Here is a 14,415-nt window from a genome sequence, read left to right as displayed (position 1 = left end):
CAGCCAGTGCAGGGCAGAGAGGCTGAGACAGCAGCTTCAGCAGAGCCCGGTCTCTGCTGCCAGCCCTGCCCGTGTCCCCATCTGGGGGGTCCCCAGCCCCTCGCTGCAGCACCACGTACCTCCCAGGGTGCAGGGTTGCTCCTGGTACCGGAGAGGCCTGGGTGAAGGTCTCTGTCCCGTCACCCCAGAACACTTTTTTCTGGATGCTGAAGTGCAGTAAGAAAACGTCCTGTCGGCTCCGCAGGTTTTTTTGCCCCCCACCTTGCGTTTACCTGAGCGGGCCGGGATGGAAGTTAAAACAGGAGCAGATAAAAGGTAAGCACTGGGCGCAGCCCTGGACCTCTCCTCCCTCCCTTCCCACGCCACGGAGAGCTGCCCTCCACCACTGCAAAGGAGAGAGTGACCAGTTTATTTTGTCTTCCCCCCTCCCGGCCCTAAACTCCTCTTTCCCCCTCGAGGCTCTGGTCCAGATGTGGGGAGGGCTGGAGCCACCCACCGTGCCAGGAGGAGCGGAGCCCCACGCCCGTGCGGGGGCTGCAGGGTGCTTCTCCCCATCTCTTCCAGCCAGAGACCCGGGAGAGGCGGGGTTTCGGGTGTGTGGGTACATGGGGCTGGACAGCATGGGCAGCAGCCTGATGGAGACCCAGAAGCTCAGCTTTGAGGAGCAGCCAGACGCGAAGGTAAAGCCCGCTGCTCCCTGGGGCTGTGGGGACCCCACTCACGCAGGGGCTGGGCTTTCCCTGGCGTCACCCCACGCCCTGGGATGTCACATCATCCCCTTCCTTGGGATGTCGTGGTCCTTCCTTCCATTCCTGGCCATCGCTCCCGCCTCCTGCTCTGCCACCCCGGTGCGGCACATGCGGCATCCCGAGCAGCCGGGCAGGCTCCCCTGCCTTGCAAAGAGCCCCATCTTTCTTCGGCACCATCTTTTCAGGTCGGCAGCCCCATGGCAGGCCAGCTGCCAAAAATTGCACAGCTCCCTCAGCCCCGGTACCTTCTCCCCATGAGCAGCACCACCGCTTATCGCAAAATGAAAGCCCAGGCTTTCATTTGCAGATAAACAGCTAAAAAAAAACACCTAAAACAACCCGATCGATCCCAAAGTTCAAGAGCCTCAGCAGAGATCTGGCGTCTTTTGATAGGGGAAAAAAAGAAATGGAAAAAAAAAAAAAAAAAAAAAGCATTATCTGGGGTCCCCGAAGAGCGCAGGGTCTGAGTCGGGCCAGAAACCTTACAAAAAGAGCCTTTGTTTACAGTGCTGCTAAAGCACGGCGTATCGGCCAGGACGGCGGGGAAACCATAAACCCAGGGTGATTTCTCATGTTATGTGGGATAAATCACACGTGAACATTCATTTCCATGAGGAATTCTCTGCCCCCAGTGTAAATAAAGCCTCTGCTGATCCCCAGCTCTTCATTCCACCTGTAATAACATCTCTGGTCGTTTCCCCCTTTGACTAACCCGGGGCTCTTTGAAAGGGCGCTATTATGTCCTCGCGGGGCGGTGAGGAGGGTGAGGAGGGCGAGGAAGGCTGGTGGGGCTGGGCTGGAGCTGCCCACAGCCCCTCTCTGCCCCCGGCAGGGCTGGGGCTGTGCCAAGGCGCTGTACATCTCGGATGCGGACAAGCGCAAGCATTTCCGCCTGGTCCTGAAGCTCTTCTTCAGCAACGGGCAGGAGATCGGCACTTTCCACAGCAAGCTGATCAAGGTCATCTCCAAGCCCTCACAGAAGAAGCAGTCGCTGAAGAACACCGACCGTGCGTATGGGGAAGGCTCTGCGGGGAGGAAAGAGGGTGTGAGCGCAGGGTGGGATGCTCTCTGAGGGCTCACAACTTGGCTCCAGAGTCCAAGGCTGGACCCAAAGCCCATGGGCACCCCCAAAAGAGGATCTATCTGGACATATTGATGTCTCATTTCCAAACGGTTCACCCACCACAATGCAATGCCCCGATGCCAACGTGTTCCCAACACTGCGGCCTTCACCTGCACCTTTGAAAAGCCCGGCTGGGATGGCCTTCACACACCGAGCGAGGCAGGCGGGGGCTGCCGGCTCCTTCCAGGCTGGTTACACCAGTAACCAGAACTTGTCCTCCCTTGGCTTGCCGAGACCTGGCAAGCACTAACGCAGCCACCTCTCCCCACAGTCTGCATCTCCTCGGGCTCCAAAGTCTCCCTCTTCAACCGCCTGCGCTCCCAGACCGTCAGCACCCGCTACCTCTCCGTTGAGGGGGGAGCCTTCGTCGCCAGCGCCAGGCAGTGGGCGGCCTTCACCCTCCACCTGGGTAAGGACCCTCGCGGGGCTGCTGATGCCGGCCGTGCCCCGGGCTGCCTGCCTCCAGCCCTGGCTCTCCCCTCCTGCAAAGCCAGTTCCGGAGGGTGAAAGGGGTGGGAAATAGCCTGAGGATGCGGGAACCTGGCTCAGGTCTCACCTCTGCCTGGTGTTCCTTGGTGCGGCTCTGGAGCCGATGGCCATTTCCCACTGGCTTTGAGGGTTGGCATCATGCCCTGAGAGCACACGGGCTGTCACCGGGGCGGCGGGAGCTGTACCAGTCTGGAGGCTCATGAATCCAAGCAAGTGACTTGCCTGGAAGATGTCAGAGCCCAGAGCATCCCTGCCCATGCTGCCTCCGGCGGTGTCCCTGCGAGGTACAGCATCCCAGTCCCCTCTCCTGTGCCGGGCTCCCAGGGAACAGTGGTCTCTCCAAGCAGGGGGCACCTGCAGAGCAGAAAAAGTAGTAAGAAAGTGCCGGGAGCATGGCCCAGACCTGCGTGTTACAAGGCGGCCCAGGTTAACCTGCTCCCCGGCTGCTCGGGGCAGTGACTCTGCCTTTCTCCTTCCCCACAAGCCGATGAGCGCTGCACCCGGAGCGAGTTCCCCCTGCGGGAAGGGTATATCCGCTACGGCTCCGTGGTCCAGCTGGTCTGCACCGCCACCGGCATCACCCTGCCTCCCCTGGTAAGCTTCTACCCCTGAGGGTGTCAGGCACATGGACCTGGCTGCTCTGTGCCTCTGAGGGACGGGTACCATCCCTGGGCTGCTGCTGCTGCCTGCAGATCATCCGGAAGGTGACGAAGCAGTATGCCATGCTTGACGTGGACGAGCCCATCTCCCAGCTCCACAAGTGCGCCTTCCAGTTCCAGGGCAGCGACCGCATGTACCTGTGTCTCTCCACGGAGAAAGTGATCCAGTTCCAGGTACGGCAGCGTGAGGAGGAGGTGGGGACCCCCGAGGTGCTCCCCATCCTCTTTCCAAGCTCCTCTGTTTTGCTGCTGGCTGGGAAACATGTCACTGGGAGTGGGTCTTCCAGCAAAGGGGGTTTGCTCATCAAATCCACATTAAGATCCCTGCAAAGCTGCCCACCCCCAGTTTGCCTGCTTCAGTGGGGACATCGTCACCAAGGTCTTTGCAAAGGCATCATCATCCCCCTTTCCCAGCGAGTGAAGCAGTCGCTTGCTGGAACCGAGACACTGGGGGCAGAAGCTGGGCATCCTGTCCCCGGTCCCCCTGCGGTGTGTTTGGAGCTGCGACACTCTCCGCAGGCATCTCCCTGCCCGAAGGAAGCCAACCGGGAGCTGCTGAACGACGGTTCCTGCTGGACCATCATCGGCACCGAGACGGTGGAGTACACCTTCAGCGAGAGCCTGGCCTGTGTCCGCGAGCCCGTCAGCCCCGTGCCGCTCATCACTGCCCTGCAGGTAGGCACAGTGTCGGCTGCGGGCCCCCCCCGCCTCTTCGTCACCTGCCTCCATCGTGGCTCCGGCTCCTGAGCCCTTGCACCAGCGCTAAGCGTCCCCCGGTTTTGGGATGCTGTGGGAATGCCTGGACCTGGACCGCTGCAGTGGGGATGGGACAGGCGGGCAGAGCATCCTCCAGGAGGAGTCTGGCTCATGCCAGCACGTGACGCGCTGCTGTGTGCTCTGCCCGTCACAGCTCACGGGCGGCGGGGACGTGGCCATGCTGGAGGTGCAGGGGGAGTATTTCCACGCACACCTCAAGGTGTGGTTCGGAGACGTGGAAGCAGAGACCATGTACAGGTAACGCAGCTGAGGGGGCCGGGGAGCAGGCGGGGAACGGCAGATGGGTCTGGGCAGCTCTGGGAGGGACGTGGCTGCCAACCGTGGGGACAGGGGGACTCACACTGCCCATTCTGCAGGACCGAGCACGAGCATTGCAAGGAGAGGCAAGGACGAGTCTGGCTGGTGCCTCTGGCTTTGGATGCAGTCTGGGGGTAGTGGTGGGTGGGCGCCAACAGGGACCTCAGAGGGCTCCAAACGACCAAGCAGCCCCAGCACAGGGGAATGAAACACTGGGAAGGAGAGGAGAAACCGTCTGGAGGCTTCACTCTGAGCTCCAGGCTGGGGGAGATGTGCCGGCACTCTTGCACAGGGGCCTCCTGGGTTAATGCACGTTTTCCTCTCCTGCGCTGTGCACAGGAGCCCCAAGTCCCTCGTGTGCGTCGTCCCCGACGTCTCTGCCTTTGGCAGTGACTGGAGGTGGCTGCGATACCCCATCAAGGTCCCACTCCTGCTGATCAGGGACGATGGCCTCATCTACTCCAGCTCCTTCACATTCACCTACACCCCAGAGCAGAGCTTCATCCCGGGACAGCAGGTCATCTCGGATGTCCCCCAGGACTCAGACAAATTACTTGATAGCATCCATCAGGAGTTCACCAGGACCAATTTCCACCTCTTCATGCAGAGCTAGCAAGCTGGATGGGCAGAAGCTCAGCCTTGCCTCCTGCCCCGGGGAAGGGGAGCAGCCCTGAGCCCTGCTGGGGGTCCCCAGCCAGGGGTCAGGGTGGCCCTGCCAACGGGTCCTCCCCACGCATCGAATGCCCACCAAGGTACTATGATTTGCTGATTTGCCTTTCCTTCATGGCAGCATCTCACCCTGCTGAGATCTCACATGAGAGCATCAATAAATCAGACTTCAAGGACTCTTTACTGATTCAGTTGCTTCTTTACTTACCTTCACAATTTACCTCCCGTGCTGGCACAGAGCATCACAGCTCTCTCGGTGTCCTCAGTCCATATATTCAAAGGCCAGGAGGGATGATGAATGAACGTGACCTTAAGTGTTATTGATCTACACCAGGAATCCCTGCGTCGCTTCTGTGCTTTTCAGTAACGAGGAGCCAATTTCCAGCAGCCAAATACTCGGTACCAGATGGTTTGGTTTTTTTTTTCCCTAAGAGGCCCAAATGGGGTTATTTCAAAAGGAAATGGGAAAAAGAGAGAAAGAAAAACTTTAGTGTGAAACCCAGCCCCTTCCTAGCTGGTGTGGCTCTGCTGAACTCCGCTGCTGTACACACTTACACACACACATATACACACACAGAAGTTGCAGTGCTGGCATCAGCAGTAAACTGCTGATCTAAAGATGCCATAAAAAGTAGCCAGGTTTCTTGGAGCCAGATCCGAGCGTTACAGAGAGTGGGTCTCACAGCTTTATTTAATCTTCAGATCTCCGTGGCATCAAAAGACCCATGGTGTACCTGGAAACCTGCTGGTTTGGCAGTTCTGAGCTGGGTTTTGAAACAACCCAACTGCCAAACCCACGGAGGTGTTTAATCCACCCTGACCTCGGCGGCAGCAGGCAGGGGAGGAGGGGAAGCATTGGTGCCCCACAACCACAGGGTGACCGGCCCCACGCATGGGCATCCCTGGCTCATCGCCCGGCTTACCCGCATGTTTTGTGCCATCCAGCGCGTTTCGGATGCTGGCACTGCACAGACCGACAGCCCCGGCATGCAGCCCATCCTTGGCCTCGCTGCGTGCATCCCCTGCCACACTGTGGCTCAGGATGCTGAATTTGGGGCCGCAGGGGACCGATGGCCTCCCACCACCCAGCGCGGAGATGCACAGTGATGCTCGTGTCTTGGCCTCCTCCCTCTGCAGCTTGTGCATGGCCCTGGCTCCCGTGGGAGCACAAGAGCTTGGGTCTCCGGGGTCCTAACCCGGTCCTTCCCAGGGGGGCAGCACTTCCCTAAACTCCACCAGGAGATGGGGTTCCTTCTTCCCCCAAACAGGAACCTCACATAGGTTGAAAAGCTGTTGGCAGACACATCGGTGTGCATCTGGAGCTGCAGCTGCCGGAGGAAAAACACAGGGAGGATGTGACAGTGCGTGCCAACAGCCAAGGGCCGGTGGAGGAAAGGGCTGGAGGACAGAGGAAGGGTGACCACGTGAAGATCCGCAGGGGTTTTCAAAAGGAAGCAAATCCCTCGAGCAAGATGTGGGTTCCGGTGCACTCATCAGGTATTGGGAGCAGTTGGTACGAGACCTTACTGCTCCCGTTCCTGGCAAATGCGCGAGCACCTTACACGGGTGCTGGGGGCAGCGGGAGCTTCCCCCATGTGACAGCCACTTGGGCCACCCCCTATGCTCACCTCCCCACCAAATCCACCCCGACCCTAATGTAACTGAGGGTGAGATGCAAGAAAACCCTTTAATCAGCCTGAACAGAGGATCCCTTATATCTTCCCCAAAAGCGTTTCCTCCCCAGTCTCCCCGTGAAGAGCTGGAGGGCGGTGCAGGGATGGGGCTGAGCCTTTCAGCTTCTGCCTGCATCCCCCGCAGGAGTGTCTGGAGCCCACAGACTCCTCAACCCGCTCCCCTCCCTCAGAGGCCGGGGCATAATTCACATTTATGAATGGAAAGCACCCTCGGCTATATTTAGCAGCAGCCCAGTCCCGAAGGGCAGGAGGAGCAGTGCTTGTGGACTTCAAGGGCTTGGAACAAGCCTGCCTTGTTATGTTTACAGCGCAGCGCTTTGCTGGAGAGGCCAAGAAAGCACCGAGTGGCTCATTCTTGAAGCCTGATGGATTAAGCAAACAGCCGCAGTAATTCAAGCCACATGGGGAAAAGGGAGAGGTGGCGGCGGGCGGGCTGGGGGGGAACTTGAGGGGCTCCCGCCTCCCCCCCACCAGCCACGGGCTGCTTTTAATCTGCTTCTCACAGCAGGACCTGCAAATGGAAACAAGGAGCTTCGCAGCTCCTGGAGGAGCCACTTCCCTGCCACGGGGAACATATGCTCCACGTCGCAGCGGAGAAGCTAGTAGCATCCACAGAGCTGTTTATTTGCATAATCGCTGATTAACACAAATGTTTCGGACAGGCGCCAGCCATCCAGTTGTATGTTCTCGCTCATGAGTCGGCAGCGCCCGTCTCCGCCGGATCCTACGAGAACCCAGCGCGTGTCGGAGAATCACGCAGGAACCGTCCCGCCGGCTCTGGCACGCGGGGCTGCCTGCTCAGAGCTGGGTTGCCCGGCAGAGCCCATCTGGCAGCTGTTTTCCGTGCTTTCCTGAATTGTACATGGAGCTTTTCCCTGTCCGCGAGGCAGCCAGAAACACGGGTATAAAATGAAGCATGAAAAAACCTTCACATCGCTCCAAGAGCTGGGGGTTTGGGAGAAGCATTAAATGCCTTAGGGATGCTCAGGATAACTTAGGCTGTGTGCAGCCGCGGCGTTGCGTGAGCATCCCCAGGCGATGGTGAGGCTCGAAGGCAACGGGGGCTCCCTGTTCCCGCTGGGCTGGGGTGCAGCTGGGGCTGCCCAGAGCCCCGCCACGTCAAGGAACTGTTGCAGGTCCCAGAGGTGAGCGTACTTTCAAAAAAACATCAAGAAGAAAATAAAATGCTGGCTTCCCCACCATGAAACAGTACCCTAGAGGAACACGAAGTCTGGTGTTGGTCTGTCTCCTGTTCTGCCCGGGCTGTGCGGCACCGTCGCGGCCGGTTGGAAGAAGACTTGCTGCCATCTAGTGAGCCCAGGCACCAGCACCCTGCTTGCTGAGCACCGCCGCACTCATCACACTGCCTGCGCCCACGCTGCCCAGAGGCTCAGGCCAGCCCAGGAGCCGCGCTGGGTGCTGGGGACCACCTGAGCATCTTTGGCCATCCCCAAGGGACATATTCGGCCCAACTCAGAGGGTTTGGCTGCTTTTTTTTTTTTAAACAGCCATTTCTTTGCATTTTGCCCCAGACCATACAGCAGGTTCCCTGATGGGTTGGCAGAGTGATTTTTGGGGAGCGGGGGGATAGCCGTGGCACATGGGGGGAGCAGGGAATGTCCCTTCCCTGCTCACCCAGCCCAAATACAGCCCAATGACACCCTTCTTGGCACTGATGCGGCCAGCGGGCTGGCTTGCTTGTAGGGCCGTTTGCAACCACACCTGCAGAAAGGCCAGAAAAACTCCGGTTAAAGGGGATTTTTGCAGCGCCCTGAGCGTGAGGGGTGGGCAGAGAGGGGGAACTGGCCAGGGGGCTGTAAGGAACAGGGCTGCTCTGTACCAGCGAGGTGTTTGCCTTGGCAAGGGCAGCCCAGGGAAGGTCCCTCTGCTGCGCCGCGGCTTCGTCGCCTCCCCGACAGGAGCGTGGTCAGGGCAGCGCTGCCAGGTCCCTGTCCGTCCCCTGCGGAGGAGCGCGGGGCTGGGGGTGAGCATTGCTGGGGACCCCGCGTCAGGATGAGATGCTGGAGACACAGGGCAAGTGGGGTCACACACACACACGCCCCCCCAGAGTAGCCTGTCGCCCCCAGCCCTAAGCCCTTCGCCTGGGGCTGTCCCTGCCCTGCACCCCCCGGGCAGAGCCTCCGGGTGGTCCAGAGCGCCCACGGCCCACGCTGCTCGGTGTGAACGTCTGTATCACCCACCTCCGAGAATGCGGGATGCGGGGATGCTGCTCTGCCCGCCAGCCAGGGGAAAGGTACCGAGAAAAAAAAAACCCTTTCTTGGAAACGTGGTGCCTCTGGGGCCGACGCAGTGCACGAACAGGGCTCAGCCAACAGGACTGAATTAAGGGGACGGTTACTGCCCAAAAAGCCCCCTCCCCACCAACCTCTCACACTGGTCCTAACCCTACCCACAGACCCCTGTGGGGTCCCACTACCCCAAACATCCCTCCAAGGGCACCCCCCTGCCCCCAGCCCACCCTGTGTACGGGGCCGTAGTTTTCTGGGCGCTGCCCAAACCTTGTGCTGACTTTATCCTTTTTCTGACAGAGCTATGAATAACCCAGCTGGGCAGCGGGATGCAAGACTACGCCAGGGCCAAAATAAGCTGAGTTGGGTTGCTAAGGAATTACAGTTACCTGCCTGAGAGGCTCCAAGCGCATCGGGAACTGCCCAGGTGTGCGGCCCCACTTGCCAGACCGTAAAAAAAAAAAACAAATAGCATTAAGGATGGAGCGAGCGAGAGACATCCATGGGTTCCTGGAACACCAGCGATGCTAGAAGCGGTTATTAGCCCCTGTCCTGAGATGGGGTCCTCAGGGACAGAGACCGCCACGCTTCTGTGCCCACAGTTCTGGGTGCTCAGCCTGGCCCATGCAGCCAAAAAGCCTGTGGAAAATTCATTTTCCGGTGTGGGTGGTTTGGTTTTGTGGGTGTTTTTTTTTTTTCCCCCTTAAAACAAGAAAAACAAGTTGAAAACAAGCTCACTCCTGGCAAGCTCCAGACTCCCTGCAACCCAGGGAAGGAGTGAGCTCAGGGGCTGGGAGCATCCCTGTGGGATGCAGGGCTGGACCACTGCCCCGGGGCTGCAGCTGGAACTTGGCGGCCGGATTAGGAGTGCGGGATCAGTGCTGGACACGGCTCCCCGCAACCAGTCCCACACCGCAGCGCTGCCGGGGGGTCCGGGGAGCCTGGCTGGGGGGCAGGATGGAGGGAGCTGGCACTCAGCTTTCATTCCCCTTTCCACAGAACTACACGGACAGTTTTCTCAGGGTTCACTGGGGAAGTGAAGTGGATTTTTAAACAGCTTAAGTGAACAACAAGGCTTGAAAAACACAGGCCTGATTTCCATGTGCCATTGCTGTAATTAGGCATGCAAACCAGGCAGTTACGGAGCAGCCCTGAGAAAGAAACGACCGGGTGCAGCTCCCTCCCGGTGTGCCCAGCGAGGACTTGGCATCTGCGGAGCCCCCAGCAGAGGAGCTGAGCAGCACCCCTGGGTGCTCGTCCGCAGCCCCAGGGCGGTGGGGCTCACTGTTACCCCGGCGCAGCTTCGCTGGGGGCACTGCAGGGAGCAGGCAGCACCATGCAGCGCCGTGCACGGAGTGTGCTGGCACACCGGCTGCACGGTCGTGCTGGCTGCAAGCACCCCTGTACCCCCTGCCCCGTTAAATCTGGCCTCCCACCCTGGCTGGTTTGTGCTGGCACAGCTTGGGGACGCAGCCCCAAACTCCCCCCATCAGTGCCCCTCACCTCTGCATCAGGGCTGGCCGGGACATCCCACTCCACGTGGGCTCTGCAAAGGGACCGGGGTGTCAGGACGGGCAACGGGCTCTGCCAGGAGCCATAGCTGGAAGGAGAAGCAGTAGCTGGAGGGCTTCGACCCTGCAGTGATGTGTCCTTGCTCCCTGCAACCAGAACAAGGACCCGGCCCCAGCTGCAGTGGGATTTTGGGGTTTGGGGTGAGCAGGAGCCCTGGGCTGGGGGAAAACAAAAAGAAAAAAAAACAAAAAAAAAAAAAACCAGCAGGAGTGCATTGCTACAGCTTTGATGTGTGAGCACAGCTCCATGCCACACAAACCCCTTCCCAGGGAGGGAGCCGGGCCCTGGGAACCTCCTGGGCTGCGGCAGGTCCAGGTGACACTGTGCAGGGGGGCAGCATGGGGGCTTTAGCCCCTCGCACACCCACTCCCCATGGGGATGCTCGGCGTGGTCCTCGCCTGCCAGACCCACACGAGGCCCCTGGAACGCTGCTTGGGGGGGACCATCCATCCCGAACCCACACAGAGGGGCTGCCAGGAGCTCTCTGCCTGAACGGGAGCTGCCCCCCCGCTGAGCCCCCAACCATCTCTGCATCTGGAGTATTGTGTCCAGTTCGGGGCTCCCCGGTTCAAGAAGGACAGGGAACTGCTGGAGAGGGTCCAGTAAAGGGCTACAAAGATGATGAGGGGATTGGAGCATCTTTCTTACGAGGAAAGGCTGAGGGACCTGGGGCTTTTTAATCCGGAGAAAAGACGACTGAGGGGGGATCTTATCAATACCTATAAATAGTTAAAGGGAGGGTGCCAGGGGGATGGGAACAGTCTTTTTCCAGTGGTGCCCAGTGACAGGACAAGAGGGAACGGGCACAAACTTGACCATAGGAAGTTCCATCTCCACCTGAGGAGGGCCTTCTCTGCTGTGAGGGCGGCAGAGCAGTGGCAGAGGCTGCCCAGAGAGGTGGGGGAGTCTCCCCATGTGGAGCCATCACAAACCCGCCTGGACGCTGTCCTGTGCCACTGCTGGAGGTGCCCCTGCTCTGGCGGGGGGGGGGATGGGGGAGCTCCAGAGGGCCCTTCCAGTCCCCACCAGTCTGGGATTCTGTGAACCAGCACCCAGCCAGGGAGCTCGCAGCAGCTCCCACACGTGGGTCGAGGTACCGCAGAGGCAGAAGAAAAGGCGCTTTATCAAACCCGCTCCGGCTCACAGCTGCATTAACAGCAGCAGCACATCAGTGCTGAGAGGCAGGGTGAGATTTGCTCTTCGTTTTCTGCCCTGAGGACCGCAACCAGGAGCATGGCTGGGCAGAGGAGCCCCCCCCTGCCCCGGCCGTAGCTCCCAGGGCAGCTGGGGGTGCACCCAGGGTTTGTCCCCACAGCCCTGCCCAGTGTCACCAGTCCCGCCGGGCTGCCTTCACCCGTGTGCATGGTCACCGTTCCCTTGCACCGCATCAAGAGCCGACACGCGTGCATGCACGCAGCCCCCCGGGGCTGTGCCGGGGGGAGTGGGCAGGTTTGAAGGGCTCTTTGTTCCCCCGTGTAATTATACCTGAGCAGCGGAATAGAAACATGCTGAAAACTCCTCGCTGGACCTTTCTGACAGGAGCCGGGGCGTTTGGCCGCACAGTGGCCCCATTGTTCCCTCCCGCGCGCCTGGGGCTGCCAGCCCACCTCCTGCACCCCCCACTTCCCCAAAATAACCAGCCCGTGATTAAAAAACAGGTCTTTTCCCTCCGCAACATCAACACTGGGCAAAATGGCCCGAGCCTCCCCCCTGCCCGAGGCTGGCAGGGCGACGCTGCGGCAGCAAGGGCAGTGTCCATGGTGAGCCAGTGACTTTGGCACTGGGAGCATCCTCGTCTTCCCTGGGGGGTAACTTCAGCCTTGGGTGCTCGTTAAGGCAGGGAGCGCCCCCAGCACCCCCGGCCCTCACGCCAGCCCGGCTGGGCAGAGCCATGGGGACATCCACACTCGTGTCCATCCTTGGCCATGCCAAACCCCACTGAGGTCTGAGGACACCCAGCCCTCGCCCTGCCCCACGCAGAAACACACACACCTTCGGGATGCAGAGCAGCAATGGACTTGCAGCTGTAGCAAACTGGTTTCCAACACGGAACCGGTCATTGGTGGGACAGCTGCTCACCAGGCAGCAGCGGGGGAGAGCACGCCAGCCTGCCCCTCCTGCTAGTCCCAGCAGGTTGACTTCAAAATTCGGCAACCCCAAGCTCTGCCTCTGCATTTAGGCTGTGCTGGCACGAGACGTACGTGACGGGGCCCTGGCCATCGCCTTCCTGGTAGCTCCAGGAAAGGCTCAACGGGAGAACCAGGGTTTTGGATCATCTTTGCCAAGGACAGACTCGCAAAACAAACCTGCGATGAGCCCAACAGCCTCGGTAGCTCTTGGAGTAGAGATGCACGCAGAGAGCTCAGGACGGCCCCACTCGGCTCAGCCTCCCGTGGCCGAGCACGCGATGGGGCAGCTGAACCGAGCCAGCATCCCTGCCCCGGAGAGCCCCAGGAGCCGAGGCTCCGCACGGAGCCACCACCGCCCCCCGCCCCGAGGCTGGGGGTGCCGCTGGGAGCCAGGCTGGCTCCACCACACCCTCAGCGATGCCGGGCACAGCCCTCGCAGGTCTGGGCTTGCCGGTGGCTTCTAGGGACGTGGATCCTGAAGCTGCGAACACGGCAGCTCATTGCAGCGTGCTGGTCCCAGGCCAGGATGAAGTGGCGGAGGAAAAGCTGTGGGGGCTGCCAGCGGCCGTTGTTCCCACAGCCTGGCAGGTCCCCCACGCTGGGGGGTGGGTTCCTCCTTGAAGTAGGCTGGCTGGCACCCCCAAGCCCCTTCCCGGGCAAAGTCACACCGGACGCGCAGGAGCTGCCCCCCCTGCCAGGGTCCGTTCCCCACCGTCGGGCTCTGCCTCGTCTCACTGCACCGATCAGACGCACCTTTGCCGCGGTGACCCCGAGTTATTAAGTTTAATCTCTTCCCAGGACGAATGCATCATTACAGCTTTTCCCACCCACACTTTTCCCAAGCCACCAATATTGTAGGATGGCAGGAGAAATCCCTGCCCCTTCTGGTTTCCACGTGGGGCCAGGGGATGATCTGCATCTGCACCTTCATCTGCTCTGCTGGGAAAAGGGAGCAGGGAAGAGACCATCCCCGTGGCGCTGGGGCGGGAGGGTTTGTGCTCTCCCTGCACGGGCTTCAGCGCGTGGCACAGCACGCTCTCACCGTCCCCAGACACAAAACGAAGCGGATCCTTACACTGGGGGGCCGGGGGTGCCATGGATCCCCAGCCCTGCTCACCCACCGTGGCTCGGCGGTGACCTGGGCACAGGGGGAGCCCCCGGGATGCACCCTGAGCTGCTGAAACACCCAGCGCACGGGGAAAGGCAGGTCAGCACCTCGCCGGCCCTCGCTCAGCCTGAGCGCCTCTTGCCACATGGCCACTCAGCCCTTTGCCCCCAGGCTCATGCTGCGCCCCCCGCCCTGCCCAGGTAACCAGCCGCTATGGGTGACCATCCTCAGCCTGCCGCAGTGTCCGGCCCTGTGCTGCTCCTCCCCACAGCAAAGCCCCACAAACGCTCTTTTAATACATTTTGCAGGGAAATGATATTTCCATGCGAGTCCCAGATGCCTTTCAGGCCCCAGGCCACTTCTGTAAAGGGACCCGAGAGCTTTGGCTGCAAGAACTGGGATTAAAATTGACACAGCTAACGCCTTGGTAATGGTTTCTCCGAATCCTTCCCACAAGGAGCACACACCTGGGCTGGGGAGCACCCCGGGGAGCGCTTGCTGCCCTCTGAGGATGCAGGAGCTGGTGGCACCTCCAGGTGTGAAGGTCTTTCAGTCCCTCCTCCCCATTCCTGCCAACAGCTCAGGGCCTTTAGCTGCACTGAGGCTCTTGCAATGCGGGTGGGGGGATAAAAAAATAGGGAAAAAAGAGGGGGGGGAAAGGAGAAGAGAAAAGAAAAAGGGGGGAGGAAAGGAAAAGAAAAAGAGGGGGGAGGAAAGGAGAAAAGAAAAAGGGGGGAGGAAAGGAGAAAAGAAAAAGGGCGGGGGGGGAGAATAAAGGAAAAAAAAAAAAAAAAGACAAACTCTGGGCAGCGGGCTGGCTTTGCTAACCGTAGCACCACCGCAATTCCCAGTCCCGCGTCCAAGGCGGCTGCTTGCCGAGGGACCCCCACCCGACGCGGG

The 14,415-nt window shown here is 60.1% G+C and overlaps 1 protein-coding gene across 1 annotated transcript in view; it reads left to right on the top strand.

Moving 5' to 3' along the window:
• RBPJL (recombination signal binding protein for immunoglobulin kappa J region-like) overlaps positions 1–4,707 on the top strand; it is a 9,913-nt gene extending 5,206 nt beyond the window's left edge. Inside the window, exons 3-11 of the mRNA XM_009883725.1 lie at positions 245–315; positions 565–680; positions 1,582–1,756; positions 2,144–2,281; positions 2,846–2,955; positions 3,054–3,194; positions 3,540–3,695; positions 3,931–4,034; positions 4,434–4,707. Of these exons, the coding sequence (XP_009882027.1) occupies positions 245–315; positions 565–680; positions 1,582–1,756; positions 2,144–2,281; positions 2,846–2,955; positions 3,054–3,194; positions 3,540–3,695; positions 3,931–4,034; positions 4,434–4,707 (1,285 nt within the window). The remainder of the gene's footprint in view (positions 1–244; positions 316–564; positions 681–1,581; positions 1,757–2,143; positions 2,282–2,845; positions 2,956–3,053; positions 3,195–3,539; positions 3,696–3,930; positions 4,035–4,433) is intronic.
• The last annotated feature ends 9,708 nt before the right edge of the window (positions 4,708–14,415 follow it).

This window comes from Charadrius vociferus, unplaced genomic scaffold, assembly GCF_000708025.1.
Source record: "Charadrius vociferus isolate BGI_N301 unplaced genomic scaffold, ASM70802v2 scaffold320, whole genome shotgun sequence".
Taxonomy (NCBI): Eukaryota; Metazoa; Chordata; class Aves; order Charadriiformes; family Charadriidae; genus Charadrius; species Charadrius vociferus.
The sequence above is the reverse complement of the archived record's forward strand: the minus strand, read 5'-3'. Positions and strand labels throughout refer to the sequence as shown.